Source organism: Pyrus communis, chromosome 1, assembly GCF_963583255.1.
Source record: "Pyrus communis chromosome 1, drPyrComm1.1, whole genome shotgun sequence".
In the NCBI taxonomy this organism is placed as follows: domain Eukaryota; kingdom Viridiplantae; phylum Streptophyta; class Magnoliopsida; order Rosales; family Rosaceae; genus Pyrus; species Pyrus communis.
Window position 1 is genome coordinate 14,977,033 of NC_084803.1, and position 19,594 is coordinate 14,996,626.

At 37.6% G+C, this 19,594-nt stretch overlaps 2 protein-coding genes across 2 annotated transcripts; both read left to right on the plus strand.

Annotated features, from left to right (window-relative positions):
• Positions 1–1,102: 1,102 nt before the first annotated feature.
• On the plus strand, positions 1,103–7,425 carry LOC137746595 (DNA (cytosine-5)-methyltransferase 1-like). Its single transcript, XM_068486611.1, has 2 exons — positions 1,103–1,315; positions 2,659–7,425. Exons 1-2 carry the CDS (start codon positions 1,219–1,221, stop codon positions 7,284–7,286), a joined length of 4,725 nt encoding a protein of 1,574 aa, XP_068342712.1. The 5' UTR covers positions 1,103–1,218; the 3' UTR covers positions 7,287–7,425.
• A 1,804-nt stretch (positions 7,426–9,229) lies between these two features.
• On the plus strand, positions 9,230–18,131 carry LOC137745345 (uncharacterized). Its single transcript, XM_068485290.1, has 23 exons — positions 9,230–9,450; positions 12,355–12,485; positions 12,691–12,775; positions 12,947–13,000; positions 13,127–13,218; positions 13,313–13,410; positions 13,549–13,624; positions 13,794–14,172; positions 14,264–14,587; positions 14,695–14,898; positions 15,026–15,121; positions 15,228–15,291; positions 15,386–15,513; positions 15,635–15,881; positions 15,981–16,138; positions 16,230–16,351; positions 16,444–16,567; positions 16,661–16,719; positions 16,797–16,893; positions 16,976–17,165; positions 17,299–17,412; positions 17,493–17,614; positions 17,788–18,131. The coding sequence occupies exons 1-23, from the start codon at positions 9,412–9,414 to the stop codon at positions 17,947–17,949; spliced, it is 3,165 nt and encodes a 1,054-aa protein (XP_068341391.1). The 5' UTR covers positions 9,230–9,411; the 3' UTR covers positions 17,950–18,131.
• Positions 18,132–19,594: the final 1,463 nt, after the last annotated feature.

Here is a 19,594-nt window from a genome sequence, read left to right on the forward strand (position 1 = left end):
TTGCATACTTTTTTTTGAGTTGTCAATGATGAATATTGGTAGCTAGAAAATTTTGAAAATTTATCATTTTAAACTAGTCTATTAACATGCAAATTTACTTATTGACAGTTGCGACAATTTTCTTATAGTAATAACGACTAGTTAGCTATTAGATAATTTGTGTTGCGACTGCCATGAATCTCGAGTTCCAACTTAATGAGAAAAAAAATATTGATTCCTCTTTGACATGTCAACGTTCTACTAGTTGGCTTTCTTTTCCATCTCCAAACTCGAGACTCATCTTTGTTTGTATCCCTCATACTTACCGTGATGCCTAAACAAGTAATTTGCATTAAAAAAAAGTATAATATTGGACTTTCATAAAAATAGCGTTATCCCATAAATTTTGAAATCACAAAACGGATTCTTCAATATTTTCTGCATTGCCTCTATGTACATTGACGACCAGTTAAAGCTAATTTTTCCACTTTTTAGATTCATTAACAAATCTTACGAAAGCTGGATATCAGCTCTTAACCTTCAGAGTTTTTGCATGGATTCTCGTGCCTGACCGATCGTCTAAAACTCATCTTCCTCCCTACCATATTGGTCGGATTTCATTTTCTCCAGATTAGTTGCAGAGGTTTAACTTTACAATATCCATTAAACTTTTACGTAACCAGATTAAAGTTCAGTCCGCCATATCCATATTCCCGAAAACTCATATTCTTACTTTCCATATTAATTGAATTTCATTTTCTCCAGTTCAATTGCACATGTTTAACTTTACAACAACTGCTTAATTTTTACAATAATCAAACTAAAATCTAGCCCGCCATATTCACGTCCTAAAAATAACTCTAAATTATTAAAATTCGATCCATCATTTCTTCATCAAAATCTACACACACAAAAAATCCAATAGGTTACTAAAAATCATTGCACCTAAGCACTATGAATCTCTTGATTTGAACAAAAATAAAAATTGAAAAAATATAGGGATTTTCCCTCCTTGTTTTCCATAAAAGAGCGACACTTGGGCCAAAAGTTCCATCTTCCCGCCTATACGTGTTCATCCGTACTCGGTTCAAACGGCAATAAATACACCCAGGTAGAGAGAGAGAGAGAGAGAGAGAGAGAGAGAGAGAGAGAGCATCAGTCATTCAGTCCTACTCTCTCTCTCCTCTGTTCTGTCCGCGTTCTCCGAATTCTAGGGTTTCGCTGGCGATTAGGGGGGAAATGGGTTCCACCGCGGCAGCTGAGGCAGCGGAAGCAGCGGCGGTCTTGGAGACCAAAGGTGCCAATGGGGCTAAGCCACCGGCTTCTGCTTCCTCAGGTATTTTAATCCCTAATTTACCCCTGTAATTCTTGTTCTTTCGATGCTTTTAGATTATATGAGTCTAATGGTTTATTGATTTTGGGTTAAAATTTTGACTGCAATTTTGTTGTGCTGTGAATTTATGATAATGGGTTGTAATTATGGGGTTTTTGATTTAGACTGCCCTTTTTGTTAAATTATGCATTTGTGATGTTATATCATTAACCCCATACGGTTTCTTTTGGTTTCAAAATTTTGACTGCTATTTTTCGTGTTGTGAATTTATTAATTTGGGGGTTTTAAGGTTCGTTTGGAATTGCTTTGAAAATGATTGAAAGCAGTTTTAGTGAAAGTGATATTGAGTTCTAAAAGCATTTAAAGTTATTTTTGGAAGAAGCATCAAATATGTGTTTATTGAAGGAATCACTTTATGTGTTTTTCTAGAATCCACTTGGATTTTTATCAAGGATTGATTTCAAAACATTTTCATTAAAAGTGCTTTCAGCCATATAAAAAAGGTTTTCAATGATCCCTTAGATTTGAACTGTTATTAAATTATGAATTTCTGTTGTTGGATTTTTGGTCCAACAATGGATTTATTTTTTAACAAGCGATATTGTAGAAGGGGGAAATTGAACTCGAGACCTTGGGTGCAAGGGTTCAAAGATGTTGGATTTTTGGATTTTTTTTTTAAAAGGTTTTTACCACCCCTTTTATTGGATTGGGAGTTTATGATTATGGGTTATACTTATGGGGTTTTTAGATTTAGGCTGCCTCTTGTTAAATTATGAATTGTAAGGTTGGAATTTTGTCTATGGTAATTTTTCTTAAAAATGTTTTGGACTGCCCCCTTTATTGTATTATGAATTTAGATTATGGTTTTAAGGTTTTGACTGCCATTTTATTGTATAGTGAATTTGTGGTCATGGATTTATGCTTATGGTTTTTCACGTTTTCGATGCCATGTCATCGTGTTAAAGAATTATGAACAATGGTTTACATTTATGGGTTTTTTAGTTTACTGTCATCATATTATATCATGAATCTGTAAATATGATTTATGATTATGAATTTTCAATTTTTCACTAACCTTTTACGGTATTATGAGTTTATTATGATGGTTTCAGCCAAAGGCTACGTGCTTTCTCATGATTTTGTCTGCTTAAATTTCTGTTTCTGCTTTGGATTTGATCCAGTTTCCTAATCAATTTAGAGGATTAGTACATGGATCCTCCTCCTTCATTGTCTTGGGCATATATATATGTCTAGGTTCTGGCAAATCTTGGCCTGGGTCTTGATTTCACTTTTCAGTTAGCTTGTCATTCTTTTGCCTAATTTCTCTAATTTTACTTTTGTGATAGGAATGACGAAGAAGAAGAAGAAGGGCAATCCAGCTTCCCAAAAGGCAGCACCTACCGGCTCCAAAACTAAGAAGCGAAATTTGCCTCAGACCACTGAAGAGCCTTCCAGGTCTCGGAAAATGCCCAAGCGGGCTGCTGCATGTACAGACTTTAAGGAGAAGTCTGTTCACATTTCTGAAAAGTCTAATCTTATTGAAAGCAAGAAGGATAGAGTAGTTGATCAAGAAACTGATGCTATACTCCTGACTTCTGGCAAGGACCAAGATGCGGCACGCCCAAACAGACGGCTGACTGATTTTATTGTGCATGATGAAAGTGGGTTACCCCAGCCCGTTGAGATGTTGGAAGTTGCTGACATGTTTATATCTGGTACTATATTGCCTCTCAATAAAAGTTCTGACAAGGACAAGGAAAGAGGTGTTAGATGTGAAGGTTTTGGGCGAATAGAATCTTGGAACATCTCTGGTTATGAAGAGGGCTCTCCTGTGATATGGCTCTCAACTGATGTTGCTGATTATGATTGTCGTAAACCTGCCAGCTCCTATAGGAAATACCATGATCAATTCTTTGAGAAAGCGCGTGCTTGCATAGAGGTTTACAAAAAGCTGTCAAAATCCAAATCTGACACTACTCTTGATGAATTACTTGCTGCCATTGCTCGATCAATGAGTGGAACCAAATTCTTTTCTGGTACTGCAGCTATCAAAGAATTTGTTATATCTCAAGGCGAGTTTATCTATGATCAACTGGTAGGTTTGGAGGAAACATCAAAGAAGAATGATCTGCCGTTTACAGAGCTGCCTGTTCTTGCTGCCCTTAGAGATGAGAGCAGAAAGTGTGGAAGTTTTGTGCAATCAAAACCGGCAACTTCAAGTGGAACTCTAAAGATTGGTTTGGAAGTTATAGGTGGAGAGGATGGACTGATTTCAGCTGGTTCATCCATAGTTGAAGCTGAGGAAAATGAGGATGTAAAGTTGGCAAGACTTTTGCAAGAAGAAGAGTACTGGAAGTCAATGAAACAGAAAAAACGTCAGGGCTCTGCCCCTGGGTCGAGCAAATACTACATCAAAATTAATGAAGATGAGATTGCCAATGATTATCCTCTACCTGCTTATTACAAGAATTCCATTGAAGAAACTGACGAGTTCATAGTTTTTGACAATGACTATGATATCTTAAATGTTGATGACCTTCCTCGAAGCATGCTTCATAATTGGTGTCTATACAATTCAGATTCAAGATTGATTTCGTTGGAACTTCTTCCAATGAAACCTTGTGCAGACATTGATGTTACCATTTTCGGGTCGGGGGTTATGACTGGAGATGATGGAAGCGGCTTTTTTCTTGATTCTGATGGTTCTTCAAGTGGTCCAGGAGCAAAGGATGCTGATGGAATGCCGATTTACTTGAGTGCAATAAAGGAGTGGATGATTGAATTGGGAGCATCAATGATCTCAATATCAATCCGAACAGATTTGGCCTGGTATAGACTTGGACAGCCATCTAAGCAGTATGCTCTGTGGTATGAACCAATTCTAAAAACAGCAAAGATTGGTAGAAGCATAATCACTTTGCTCAAAGAGCAAAGTCGAGTAGCACGGCTTTCTTTTGCAGAGGTCATTAAGAGATTATCAGGGTTTCCAAAGGACCACTCTGCGTACATTTCTTCTGATCCAGCATTTGTTGAGAGATATGTGGTTGTCCATGGACAGATAATACTGCAACTGTTTTCAGAATTTCCTGATGCGCAGATTAAAAAGTGTCCATTTGTGGTTGGACTTACAAAGAAAATGGAGGAGAGACACCATACTAAGTGGTTGGTAAAGAAGAAGAAGGTTGTGCAGAAGAGTGGATCAAACTTGAACCCGAGGGCATCCATGGGACCTGTGGTTTCCAAGAAGAAGGCAATGCGGGCTACAACAACAAGGCTGATCAACAGAATCTGGGGGGAGTACTATTTAAAGTACTCTCCAGAAGATCCGAATGAGGAGGAAGCTAATGGTGAAAAGAAAGAGGAGGAAGTTGAAGAAGAGGAGGATAAGGAGGACATAGAAGAGGATGATGATGAAGAGAACGATAATGCAGCAGCAGCGGAACAAGCCCAGAAGCCTAGTTCAATTTCAAGACAAACTAAATCATGCTCCAACAAGAAGGAGATTCTGTGGGATGAGGAGCCCGTAGGCACAACATGTTCTGGCGAAGCTCTTTATATGCATGCCAGTCTTCATGGAGATGAAATTTCTGTTGGTGGTGCAGTCTTGGTAGAACTTGATGGATCAGATGAACTTCCTGCCATTTATTATGTGGAGTATATGTATGAAACAAGAAATGGAAGCAAAATGTTTCATGGGAGATTGATGGAACGAGGATCTCAGACTGTTCTTGGCAACACTGCCAACGAGAGGGAGGTATTTTTGACAAATGAGTGCACGAACTTGGCATTAAAGGTTGTTAAAGAGACAGCAGTTGTGGATATCAAATTATTGCCGTGGGGGCATCAGTACAGGAAGGAGAATGAGGAAGCTAGCCGAAAAGACAGAGAAAGGACAGAAGATAGGAAGAAGAAGGGATTGCCAACTGAATATTACTGTAAAAGCTTGTATTGCCCCGGAGAAGGTGCATTCTTTAGCCTTTCCCGTGATACCATGGGTCTGGGTTCTGGTGCTTGCAACTCTTGCAAAGTGAACGAAGCTGAGGAGGCCAAGGAGATTTTTAAAGTGAATTCATCAAAGACTGGTTTTGTATACAGGGGAGCCGAGTACTCAGTTCATGATTATGTCTATTTAAGACCCCATTTGTTTTCTACTGAAAGGATGGAAACTGAAACTTTCAAGGCTGGTAGGAATTTGGGACTGAGAGCTTATGTTGTGTGTCAAGTGCTGGAGATAATTGGTACGAAGGAATCTAAACGACCTGGACCAGAATCTACCCAGGTTAAAGTGAGAAGATTTTTCAGACCTGAGGACATTTCGGTTGAGAAGGCATACTGTTCTGATATTAGAGAGGTCTACTACAGTGAAGAAACACACCTTGTGACTGTTGATGATATAGAAGGAAAATGTGAAGTTAGAAAGAAGAGCGATCTTCCAGTATGCAATGCTTCTGTCACTTTCGAGCATATCTTCTTCTGTGAGTATCTGTATGATCCTTCTAATGGGTCTATCAAGCAGTTGCCGGCGACCACCAAACTGAGGTACTCAACAGGAGGAGGTGATGCGGAATCGAGGAAGAGGAAGGGGAAAATCAAAGAAGGAGAACATGTTTCAGAAGTTGAGAAACAGAGAGCTGATGCTGAGCAGAAACGTCTAGCCACATTAGATATATTTGCCGGATGTGGTGGCTTGTCTGAAGGGCTGCGTCAGGCTGGCATTTCATTAACCAAGTGGGCAATTGAGTATGAAGAGCCTGCTGGTGATGCTTTCAAACTGAACCATCCCGAGTCACTGGTGTTTATCAATAACTGCAATGTGATCTTAAGGGCTGTAATGGAGAAATGTGGGGATATAGATGATTGCATCTCAACTTCTGAAGCTGCTGAATTGGCTAAAGCACTTGATGAGAAGGTTAAGAATGATCTGCCACTGCCATGGCAAGTGGATTTCATCAACGGAGGACCTCCATGCCAGGGTTTCTCTGGAATGAATAGGTTCAACCAAAGCACTTGGAGTAAAGTTCAGTGTGAAATGATTTTGGCATTCTTGTCCTTTGCTGACTACTTCCGGCCAAAATATTTCCTCCTGGAGAATGTGAGGAACTTTGTGTCTTTCAACAAAGGACAGACATTCCGTCTGACTCTGGCTTCACTTCTTGAGATGGGTTACCAGGTGAGGTTTGGTATTCTGGAAGCTGGAGCTTATGGAGTTTCCCAGTCACGGAAGCGAGCATTCATATGGGCAGCTGCGCCCGATGAGATTCTCCCAGAGTGGCCAGAGCCAATGCATGTCTTTGGTGTACCAGAGTTGAAGATCAATTTGTCAGGGAACTCATATTATGCTGCTGTTGGAAGTACTGCAGGCGGAGCCCCTTTCCGTTCCATAACTGTCAGAGATACAATTGGAGATCTCCCAGCTGTAGGAAATGGAGCATCCAAGGTCAATCTGGAGTACGAAAGTGACCCCATCTCATGGTTCCAGAAGAAAATGCGAGGGGAGATGGCTGTTCTGACTGATCACATTTCGAAAGAAATGAATGAGCTGAATCTCATTCGCTGCCAGAGGATTCCAAAGCGGCCAGGTGCTGATTGGCAATGCCTTCCAGACGAAAAGGTGAAGCTCTCTACTGGACAGATTGTTGACTTAATCCCGTGGTGCCTGCCCAACACGGCCAAGCGCCACAATCAGTGGAAGGGCCTGTTCGGAAGGCTTGACTGGGAAGGCAACTTCCCAACCTCCATCACAGATCCCCAGCCAATGGGAAAGGTGGGAATGTGCTTCCACCCTGACCAGGACAGAATTCTGACAGTTCGGGAATGCGCTCGGTCTCAAGGATTCAGGGATAGTTACCAGTTTTCGGGCAACATTCTTCACAAGCACAGGCAGATTGGAAATGCAGTTCCTCCTACTTTGGCCTATGCGTTGGGACGAAAACTCAAGGAAGCAGTGGACAGCAAGAACAAGGCAGAGGAGTAGTTCGTGGTCGTGTTTTTCTATGTTGTAGAAATATGTTGTTCCATTTCGTTGCCGAAAAACCACAGTTGTCTTTCATATTTTTATATGCTCTGGCTGTTTACTTGGCCTTTGAACTTGTAGATTTCAATTTCAATACACAGAAGCAATTTACATGAAGGAAAACTTTATTTGAAATCATATAACCTCTTTTTATACCAATCAGGGCTGGTCCAGAGATTTTTGAGGCTCGGGGCAACGTAAAAAAATGTGCCCTCATTTCATATATAAAAAAAAAAAAAAATTCACATGTAAAACATCAATAAAATTATATTTAGAAAAACATTTCAAACTCAATAATTTAGAAATATGGAATAATTAATTTATTTTGTATCAAGAGAAGGAAACTAAAAAACTTCGCGCTTTCAAGTAGATAAAATATGAGTTTTGTTTTCCATTTGAACTTTTAAAGTGTTTTTGTATAAATTGTGAGTTGTTTTTTCTTATTTACTAAATTCGTCAATATAAGACTAAAAAAATATTAATGTTTTTGAGTCTTTAAGGATATGTATAAGTAATGAATGAACACTAAATTAAACCTTTTGATGACACGTAATATTATTTGCAAATTTAGTCTACGCATTATTTTTTGCTGAAAATTAGACTTGAATTGGAACAGATATTTAAAAATAGCAACCCACATAGCTACTAGGTAGTAAAAAATTTGTAAAAATTGAAAAAAATAAGCATGCATATAGTATTTCGAACTTAGAACCTCTCGTTAATTTTAAAACAAAAATCATTGCTTCTAATTAAACTTCTTGATCATTTAGCCAAATTTATAAATTTATACTGTTATGAAAAGAAATTTGTAAAAATTGAAATGTAAATAAGCACACATGATGTTTTGAACTTAAGATCTCTTCATTCATTTTAAACAATAAAACCACCAGTTCTAGTTAAATTTCTTTGTCACTAAGTCAAATTTTTATAATCTTATAAAAACATATATAAATATATAACTCTAATAATTTTGGTGCCCCCAATTTTTTTGGGCCCTGGACGGTCACCCTACCCGTACTAGGCCTGGACCGTGCCTGATACCAATTTTACTCTCCACATTCATATTATTTTTAACTAAATTATCGATATCTTTTTAAACTCAAAGTCACTATCTAAACTACTCGCACAAACTCAATGTAAATTTATTTTTATACCCATTTAAAAAAATAAAAACTCAAAATGAGTATTAATGAATATTTAGCAACTCATTCAATTTTAAATATTTTGGTTGAAACAAGAGAACAGTCAAATGAATGATGTTAATTCATCCATGAAGAGGTTCAGTATTATACTCTGGCTCAAAACCATCTTCAGAATAATCAAGTGTTGCTTATGAAAGCTTAGAGATTACAGTGATTACTGATGCTATAAACTCTTGAAATTAAAGTTATTTATCATTCTGATGCTTACTACTGCTTATCTACATACATATAAAAAAAACAAACAAAAAGGAGAACTTTTGTTTAATCCAAAGTCTAATGGTTGAATTCTCAATTGCACGTTCAACGCTTAGTTCATCCGATACATAACATTCATCTACAAAGTAGAAATTCCAGAGTAGCCAAAACCGTGAAGTAAGCAGTTTCAGATTGGGCCGCGTAGCATGGCAACATCGATTGGCAAGGATCATGTGTGGTGGGTCCCGCGTTGAATCATGAGATGTCACGTGTCCACGTGTCCTTTGTTGAAGCTGTCCCAGGAAGGTCAATTCTGTCATTTGGTACAAATCTTGAAAGAGAGTGAGTGAGTGAAAGCCAAGTCAAAGCGTCAACAATTTTTTTCACCTAATGTATCAGATCTCCTAATCAACGCCCACGTGTCCACACCAGCATTTATTGTATTTTGTCCTTAAAAAAACCGCTTATAATCCTGTCCCATTGCTCTTCCAACGTCAATTGGAAAAACGGCAATTAACGGCTCATTTCTCACGCTTTCCACTCTCTCTCTCTCTCTCTCTCTTCTTCTTCTTCCTCCTCGGCCTCTCTCGTCGTCGGTTATTTCAAAGCAGATAGAGCAATTTGGCTTCTCAGCCGTTGGATTTATTTTTGTTGGTCTGAGATTCTGAGGACAGCACAGACCATCATCCATGTTTGTCAGAAAGCTTGTGGAGAAGGCTTCCAAGAAGGTAAGTGATCATCTTCTTCCCTCGCTTCGTTTTTCAATACATGCGATACTGGAAAGAGAGGAAGATTTGAACGCGGAATTTGAAACTTAGGCCTTAACGTTTTTAACCAACTGAGTTACAAGCGGCCCTACACGTTTCTTTTGAGTACATGATGATTTTGATCTGTTCTTCTCATCCTCCCTCTTGTTGTTCTTGTTTTTGTCAAAAAGGAGAAAAGGGGTATGGGATTACAATTTTGATTAAGATAATAGTTTGTCAGGCAAATAAAGTTGTTTGTTATCATATATGTTGTGATGCATCTTTTGCCGTTGGATGCACGTTGCTTCCCGATTTTTAATTATAATTTTTTAACTTTGGTTGTAGTTGAGAGTTTAGATTGTTTCAAAAATGTCAGTTGATGTGTGACTGTTTGTTAGTAAAAAAATGAGGTAAATAATTTTGAACAAATAATACACTTCGATATTTAGAGGATAGTTTTCTATGTCTACATATATGCACAAATGGGATGACATTTATTTTAGAATTTTCTTGATTAATTCGCAATTAAGTCATTGGATTTGTTTTAATGTCTCATTCGCTTGATATAGATCAATTTTTTAAATCAAATTTGAGTCATCAATAGAAAATAAGTACGTTAATTAATATTTAAATAATAATTTAACCTTTAACAATCACATTATATAATTTACAAAATTTGATCTAAACAGTTAGTCTCTCTAACATTACCCGATAGAAAAAGACCAACTCACATATGGAGTGTGACATATAAAGTTATAGGTGTCGGTTTGGTGGATGAGAGACGTTACTAAAATTAGTATACTGTAATGCATTGCTATACCTATTTAACGAGTCAATATTTACGAAAAAAAACGTTTTTAATAGGTGGGGCCTTGTGGAGAGGTGGCCGGTTGGATAAGAAACAAGTCAATATGCTTTCATTTTCATACTTTTCATACAAGAATATGATAATACTTTAATTAATTGAAAATAGTCCATAGCTTTAACTTTAATGTCGTTTTGGGCTTGTCTTATCCAATTTGGCTTTCAATTAGACGAAAGCTACTCGTGCGCTCTTAGGTCATGAGAAAATCTTTAATACGAGTATAGTCCGGATGCACAAAGCGCTTGTTTGCCTATAATCTTTCACACACGCAATTTTTACTATTTCTGTTTGTTACAGTGCGATAGCCTCATCGAATATTCTTTGCTAAATAACACTTGAGAAATTATAAGCATCAGTAAGTCTCGTTTGAACTTGTTTTATAAAAAAATCATGATAGTATTCCTATATCCTATTGAGTTTACTTGTCTTGATATGCTTCCTATTTTCTTTTTGACTCCTTTTTCTTACAAGGGGAATGGGACCTTATTAGAAAACTTACCTTTTTCAGTTGGTTTCAACACTAACTTAGGTCTCAAGTATTTGGCTCCCTTTTGAACTTTTATTAAAGGCGTTCAAAATCCCCACCCTCATGTAAATAGCTGCCACGTACCCACCATAAAAAAAAATCCTATCCTTAATAGATCAATGACATAGGTCATATCGTACTTAATCACCGTCGTAATTTGAGTGATAGAGTATTTATCTCAATTCATAAGACAAAAGTTCATTTCCCTTCTCAGAATAAAGAAATTACCGCTACCCAAATAAATCTTATATTCTAATGTGTGTCATCTTTTGATATTTCTCATGTAATTAACAAGTAACAATAGTCACTTAGTACTACGGTCTAGTGATATTCTTCTTTACCGGTAAGCAAGAGGTCTTACATTCAATTTTCGTCAAAGACGAATTTGAAACACATTATTACTAGGTTAAGCCTACCCCTTCCCCTTAGTGTGATAATATCGATAGTAACAATATATCAAATTTCTTTGCCACATATTTTATTAATTTGTCGTTATGCATGTTTTTTAATGGATATATATATATATATATATATATATATATATATATATATATATATATATATATATATATATATATAGAGAGAGAGAGAGAGAGAGAGAGAGAGAGAGAATAGTCAACTTATAGCAAATAAAAAAAAAGAAAGGATTAATAATTTTGGTATATAGTGAGGACTAAAGATCTAAAACACGTCCATGTGATGGGCGGTGGATCAAATGTTTATTTATCTACAAAAGATATTTTGTGGGCCCAAATTTAAATCAAAGTGAGAAAATGGGCCGGGATGTGTATGCCCATTACGAGCCCACGAGCAAACTGGTCCAATTACACTTCTCTTCCATCCACTGCCCAACGAGCTTCCACCGTCCGATTTGTCGACCCATATCATGCTCAAAGGGAGGGAGAAACTCAATGACATACTATTCAAATTTACCTTTTTTGGGTAAAACGACGGGGCTAAACGCCCAACTAAAGCAAAACATCAAGAGTTTTAGAGATTCCAGCAACGTCCGACACTAGTAAGATGTCGATATTCAAACTAACTTTATTACTCACGTAATGTATCTGGTGAACTCTTTATCTACTCGTACTTGTGGGTTAGGTCAATTTCATCAGCGCAGTTTACTTGCTTCCTTGCATTTGAATTTGAATGTATTTTTTGTAAAAGGAGGCAAGTAAACTGCAATAAAGGGACCCTTTGGACATACAATAGATGTGATTTTCTAGTGGAAAAACACTCTTTTTAGACTCGAAGTAGTTTTTTAGGGAGGGAGAAAGTCGAACAAATACCTTAGTGAAGATTCTGAACCGTTTGAGCTACAAGTCACTTGGTATAGACTAGAGCTTTGTCCTTTTTGTTGGTTTTGAGAGTTTATGTTGTTGCTTTTGTGGCAACGAACAGTTGATGACAGTATTAAATTAAAAATCAGATTTATCTTTTTGTTTCTAAAGGCAGTTTAAGAGTTAACATTACTTATTTGTTATCTATTTTGTAGCCTGGAGGAAATTCTGATATTGTTAAGGGCAGTGATATCGATCCACGTGTAGTATTCCATCATGGAATACCATCAGGCTGTAACTTGTTGGCTTATGACTCCATCCAAAAATTACTTGCAACTTCAACCAAGTGAGTCCATTTCTTCTACCAAAATTAGTATTATCGGCTTTCAGAAATTCTCTCTGCAAGATGTCCGTTCTTTAATACAGATTGGACGTGGCATTGATATTGTCAATAATCATCGACACATTATCAATGACATATCATTAGCCAGACTGTTTTGTCCAAATACTAGTCTTCGTTTTGACTACAATAATTTCTCTGACATTTTCAGGGATGGCAGAATCAAATTGTTTGGCAAAGATAACACTCAAGCTCTACTTGAGTCTGTCAATGCAGTTCCAAGCAAGTTCTTACAGGTGCTGTACATATTACGTGTTGCTTTCTTTGATTTCCAACTGTTTTGTTTCGGTTTTCATGTTAATGTAATGCAATTTAGAGACCCTCTTGTTTGTCTTGAAATATTTAGCAGTTTTTTCTTTCGTACATTGTATTTGTAGTCTGATATTATTGGTGATGTTATTGTCCAGTTTATGGAGAACCAAGGGATCGTTATAAATGTAAATATCAGAAACCACATTGAGGCAAGTTTCTGCACTATGCTTTCCTCTGATATATTTTTCGTTGTTTGATGAATGAATGATCGAAACCCAGCTTTTAGCTTTGTTTATCTTCCTCATTTAATAGTTATTTTGCAACGTTATGCCTAGGTTTGGGACATTGAAAAGAACCTGTTTGCTGATGTTCATCGTTTTCAAGAAGATATAACCTCGTTCACTGTTATGCAGCATAGTCCATACATGTAAGTGTGTCATCTTCCAATTGTGATCGATCAAGCAGATAGGCAGGTTCATTTGTTTTGAGTAAGTTTATGTGTTGGACAACTGTGTTTGCAGGTATGTTGGAGATTCTGCTGGTAATGTTACGGTTTTGAAGCTTGAGCAAGAACATATAGTCCAAATGAAATACACTATACCTTACTCAGTTTCTCATGGTCAGATGAAGTCCTTCAATATTCCATTTTTTATGCTCAGAAGTCATATACATAGATTTTATCGTCTTTGTTTCGTTCTAAAATTTGGGTATGCAAGCATTTTCTTTCCTGTCCTAACTTGATCAGTCATATCATCAGGGAATAATCCAACTGAAGTTGCTGGTGATACTGCTGTGATGCATATACTGCCTCAACCAACAGCTGAAAGTAAGAGGTAGCCTCACCAAACCTTGCTGCTGCTGCTGCTCTCTCTCTCTCTCTCTCTCTCTCTCTCTCTCTCTCTCTCTCTCTCTCTCTCTCTCTCTCTCTCTCTCTCTCTCTCTCTTAAGTGGTATAGAAACACTTGGTTATACTTAATTCTTGAGTCATGTGTATCGATGCAGGGTTCTGATAATTTTTAGAGATGGTATAATATCATTATGGGACATTCGAGAAAGCAAATCTGTATACACAGTGGGAGGAAATCCATTGCAATCACTTCATCAGGAAGGGAAAAAGGTGACCTCTGCATGCTGGGCATGTCCCTTTGGGAGTAAAGTTGTTGTTGGCTACAATAATGGAGAGATTTGCATCTGGAGTATTCCAAGAACTGAATTTCCTTCAGAGTCTAGCACGCAAAGTGCTCCAATATCTAAACTCAACCTTGGATATAAGTTGGACAAAGTGCCTATAGCATCACTGAGATGGGCTTATGCCGATGGGAAGGCAAATCGGTTATATGTTATGGGCACGTCTGACTTCGCATCTTCAAACTTGTTGCAGGTATTTGGACTTTAAATCATTAGTAACATGTGCATAACTGAGTGAGGTGAAAATTTGACTTTTTTTGTTTTGTTTTGTTTTCATGAGGCAGGTAATTCTGTTGAATGAGTATACCGAAGGTCGAACTATCAAATTAGGGCTTCAACTGCCGGAGCCTTGTGTTGACATGGGGATCATTTCAAGCTTTAGTGAGCAAAGCAAACATAGGCAAGACTGTTTTCTTTTGCTTGGTAACTCAGGACATCTTTATGCCTATGATGATCGTTCCATCGAGAAGTATCTTTTACAAAGCCAATCTAAGTCTTCGCCTTCGTTACCAAGGGATATCATGGTGAAGATACCATTTGTTGACTCAAAGATTACCATAGCAAAATTCATCACACAAAATACCCACATGCTAAGTTCTGCAGATGAGGTAATAGGACCGTTTAAGATTATGTACCGTAACATTCTTTTATATAGCAGATTATCATTAGTCTGGAAAGTTTGTAATGTGGTAATTTGATTTCTTTGGTTGCATAGGACTACCTTCTGCTGGCGAAAAGCTTTCCATCTCTCCTTTCTTTCGAGACAAAACTGAAAGATGGGAGTCAGTTAAATGCATCCCGTTTTACTGGATTTTCAAAAGTTAAAAATTTGTACATAACTGGACACAGTGATGGAGCCATAAATTTTTGGGATTTGTCATGTCCACTTTTAATACCAATTATATCATTAAAGCAACAGGTAACAACATTCCATCTGTTATTGCTCATATTAATACATTATGCTTGCAAATCATGTAGTATTCGATATCTTTGGACTACTGTGCTTACTTGCTCTCCTCTGGCCAATCCCATTAAACAAAATGCAGAGTGAGGATGATCTTTCTTTAAGTGGTATACCACTTACAGCGTTGTTTTTCGATTTGAACTCCCGGCTTCTTGTTTCTGGAGATCAGAGTGGAACAGTAAGTACCATCTTCGATTCATTTGAGGAATTATGATCAATCAATTTAACCACTTTCAGGAAAGAAAAAAAATTTGGGGTATATTTTATATATATGTGATTTTCAGGTTCGAATCTTTAGACTCAAACCAGAACCATATGCCAACGTGAGCAGTTTCCTGTCTCTTCAAGGTATGATTAAGAAACAGCCTTATGAATGTCACATTTTTACTGCAAATGAAGTACATTACAATTGTCCTTATGAATTTCACATACTTCTGGGTAGGAAGTACAAGGAAAGGAAATGATCACATCATCCAAAGTGTGAAACTTTCTAAGGTTAATGGTTCTGTAATTTCTGTGAACATAAACCAGAGCACAGGACATCTTGCTGTCGGGTCTAGTAAAGGATATGTAAGCTTACTATCCTACAACTACTTTTTCGATCTTCTCCTCCTTCCCAACATATGCTTATTATCAGGTTTCGTAGAGCTGGTATGTAATTCTGATCCATGTGAATTTGTTTTCCTCACAGGTTTCGGTTATTGATATAGAAGGGCCAACTCTGTTATATCAAAAGCACATTGCAAGTGAAATATCCACCGGCATTGTCTCCCTGCATTTCCAAACCTGCAGTTTTCATGGTTTTGACAAGAACATCTTAGCAGTTGCAACAGAGGACTCATCCGTTTTGGCTCTTGATAGTGATAATGGAAACACATTGAGCACCAGTTTGGTTCATCCAAAGAAACCCACTAGAGCACTTTTCATGCAGCTCTTGGGTAAGTTCTACACACTTTAAGAGTGAAAGTATGCGATTTTCAAGTCCCGAAGCATTGAAAAGTTGCATAACGAGTAAATTTTTTGTGATTGTTACACAGATGCGCATGATACACTGGTAAACAGATCGAATATATTGAATGGTCTTGATTTGATAAAAGGGAGTAGTACAGTTGACGACACCACACAAAAGCAGTTTCTGCTGCTGCTGTGTTCTGAGAAAGCTGCATACATATACTCCTTCACACATATCATGCAGGTAACTAGTAGTTTGGTTTATGCAGGCACTGTGAATTGTAGAACAGTTATATCTGATTCTTTCATTTTCGGCTTTCTTTCTTTTATCTCAGGGAGTTAAGAAGGTAATCTACAAGAAGAAGTTCCAATCATCTTGCTGCTGGGCATCAACATTTCAAACCTCCAATGATTTAGGCCTTGTTCTCCTTTTTACAAGTGGAAAAATTGAAATAAGGTAGTAATTTTCGTAGTCAATTTTTTCAATTTTTTCTTCTTCTTTTTTCAACAGTAGATTATGACCCCACAAACCTTCTTGTGAAATGTTAGGTCCTTGCCAGATTTATCCTTCATAAAGGAGACTTCAATAAGAGGCTTCACATACTCCACTCCGAAACCAAATTCATTTTCTGACAGTTCGATATGTTCTTCGTGCGAAGGAGAACTTGTTATGGTATAAAAGCCTAATCTAACCTTTTTCGTATCAGTTTCTTGAGAGACGATTCAGAGGAATATTCTTCATTTGCTCTACTTTATCCTTGCGCAGGTGAACGGTGATCAGGAAATCTTTCTCTTTGCTCTTTCGCTCCACAACAAAAGCTTCGGGTATATATCATATACACATCCTTGAAAGTTTCTTATACTTGAGTGAATAATTCTTACTAAAATGTGAGATATTCTAGGCTGTTAGACTTTTTCAACTCGACTTACCAGAAAGATTTGATAGTTTCACAAGAAGAGCTTGTCGCTGGATGTGCCACTCCAAAGGAGAAGAAAAAGGTATATAGGGAAACGAAACCAGACCAATTCTGCCTGCTATGTTTTGGAATGAAAGGTTTCATAAACTTTTTTTTCTTGGCAGGGTATATTTAGCTCAGTCATTAAAGATATCGTGGGAAGCAAACCGAAGAATGTACCTGAGATAGAAACTGCAGATACTAGAGAAAGCATCGAAGAACTTTCAGCTATCTTTTCAACTGCTAACTTTCGAGTTGACGCTGAGAATACAAATCACCAGGTTGTGGATGATGATGATCTTCAGCTAGACCTAGGTATGCATATGACTAACATCATACAATATTCTAAGTGAATGATTATCTGTACTTAAATTCAAGAAAGTTTAGCATTTCAATCCGAATTGATATCGGGAAAAGTCCTTTAATGAATTTTAATTTTTCCTTAAAGATGACATTGACATCGACATGGACATGGACATTCCTGGAGAAAAACCGAAAGAGCAGAATATGTTGGCAGCTCTGAACAAGGAGAAGTTGACAAGCAAATTTATGGCCTTTAAAGGTCAGTCCAACCTAGATGACATGAACTCATCGATCAGATTTTCTTACGCTTTCTTACTTGATAAACCTTCCAATCTACAGGTAAAGTGATGAAACAGATGAAGTCGAAAAATGAGAAAAACTCCGGTAAGCAGGAAGAGCAACAGGATGAGAAGGTTGGTCAAGTTGACGAAATTAAGAAGCGATATGGATTTTCGTCAAGTGTAAGCACACATTCTTTTGCATGCATGTCTCTCGACTAAAGAATATTTTGCTTACCACAGTAATTGCACGACGAACTTTTACCCTAACCATGCACATAGCACTGATATTCTTCACCTTGGGCGATGAAACAATGTATTTACCTAGATGTTGTGGGGGTTTTACTATTCTGCAGGAATCAAACGTTGCTAAAATAGCACAAAGCAAGCTGCAGGAGAATACGAGAAAGTTGCAGGGCATTAACCGAAGAGCTGCAGATATGCAAGACACAGCTCAATCATTCTCATCCTTGGCGAAAGAAGTGTTGCGAACCGAACAGGATAGGCGAAACTCATGACCCCGACTCAGCTCGTCTTTGAAATCGAACTGAAATTATACGTTCTTGTTCATTTGGTTTGTTTTTGGGTTTGAAATCTATCTTGTTTGTTTGATACATACAGTTTTCTTTAATTTTTTTGCACATAATGGATGTAAAAACCAAAGAAACTTCTGCATATATAATCAGGAAATTTGGGTTGCATGGATGAAATTATTCTCTCAGTCTAGCAGCTTTTTGTGCTCTTCTTTTTTCCTTGGGGATGAAGCAGCTAACAGAAAGCCTGAAGATGCAAGTTTGTATAGTTGAAAAAGCATAAAAATGATGCGATACACATGCAAACATAACCAGTTATAAACTTTTAATTAAAAACAGACATTGAGAGACACTTAACTGGCAATAAGTTGCATATAAACCACGGGTTGTGACCCTTTATTCATGTCTTACTGTCCTCGAGTTTAATTTTTTATTATAAGTTTTTAAAATAAGATCATGCTGAAATTCAAAAAGAAGAAATACACTATTTATTTATCACTTCACAATTCGTATGTCGAATTAACTCATTAAAAAACACAAAAGTAAAAATTTGTGCACACGTATCAAACTGCAAGTACACACCTCAATCTACTTCAAGTTGAACTGAGCCAGGCTTTCTTGGGGAAGAAGTTCACGATTGTGTTTGGAATCAAAATTACGACCAGTGGGTTCCTTAACGCGTCCGTTTCAATCTGGATCCAATGGCAGTAAGATTGTTGGTTGTTATTTTCCAAGTACGCATTTACAAATTCAGGCATCAACAACATTCTGAACATCTTCCGGATGTTAAAAGAAAAATTGTTAGCTCTATGGTTGACCAGCCATTATCTCCCTCAACATCTCAAGCGTTGTTTTGCGTATTGTTCATCTCAAACCGAATGCAGTTGGGGTTACAAAGACTTACCTCTCTTAGGCCCTTTACAATCAGCTTTAAAAACTATAGATTGGTTTCCAGAAGAAGGGCTGCTGCATGCGAGTCTTACTTCTTTCTACATTTATAATCCTCTAAGTAGGACTTTGGACCGAAGGGGGTTTCAACGTCTCAGCTCTCTGCAAAGCTTGCATCTAGCTGAGGTGCCCTGAGCTTCGATGCCTGCCAGATGAAGCGCTGCCGGCTACTCTTTTCGCGTTTGAAATCGAGAGCTGTCCCTTGCTTGCACAAAGGTTTCCGAGGGAGAATGGAGAATATTGGCCCAAGATTGCTCACGTCCATCAGATAGAGTCACGGGTGTTGATTTGGTGGCTCTCTCGCTCTGCTTACCTACTTCTTGTGCAGTTTCAGTCTCTGCTTTTAAGCTTAGTTTCCTCTAATTGAATCCACAAGAGCTCATTTATTAAAGAAGAGTCGAGGGGCCAATAAGATTTCCTAGGCAGTTTCTTACTCCATAAATTAAACTTTCCAATCTGCGGGTGAAGTATTGAAACAAATGAAGTCCGAGAATGAGAAAAAGTACAGTAAGCCGGACGAGCAACAGGATGAGAAGGTTTGTCAATAACAAGAGATGCGGATTTTCGTCAAGTGCAAGCACACACACTAATACATCTTTTGCATGGATGTCTCTCGAGGGACGGTAAACCAACAATAAGTTGTATATAAACCACGGTTTGTGACCCGTTACTCATGTCCTAC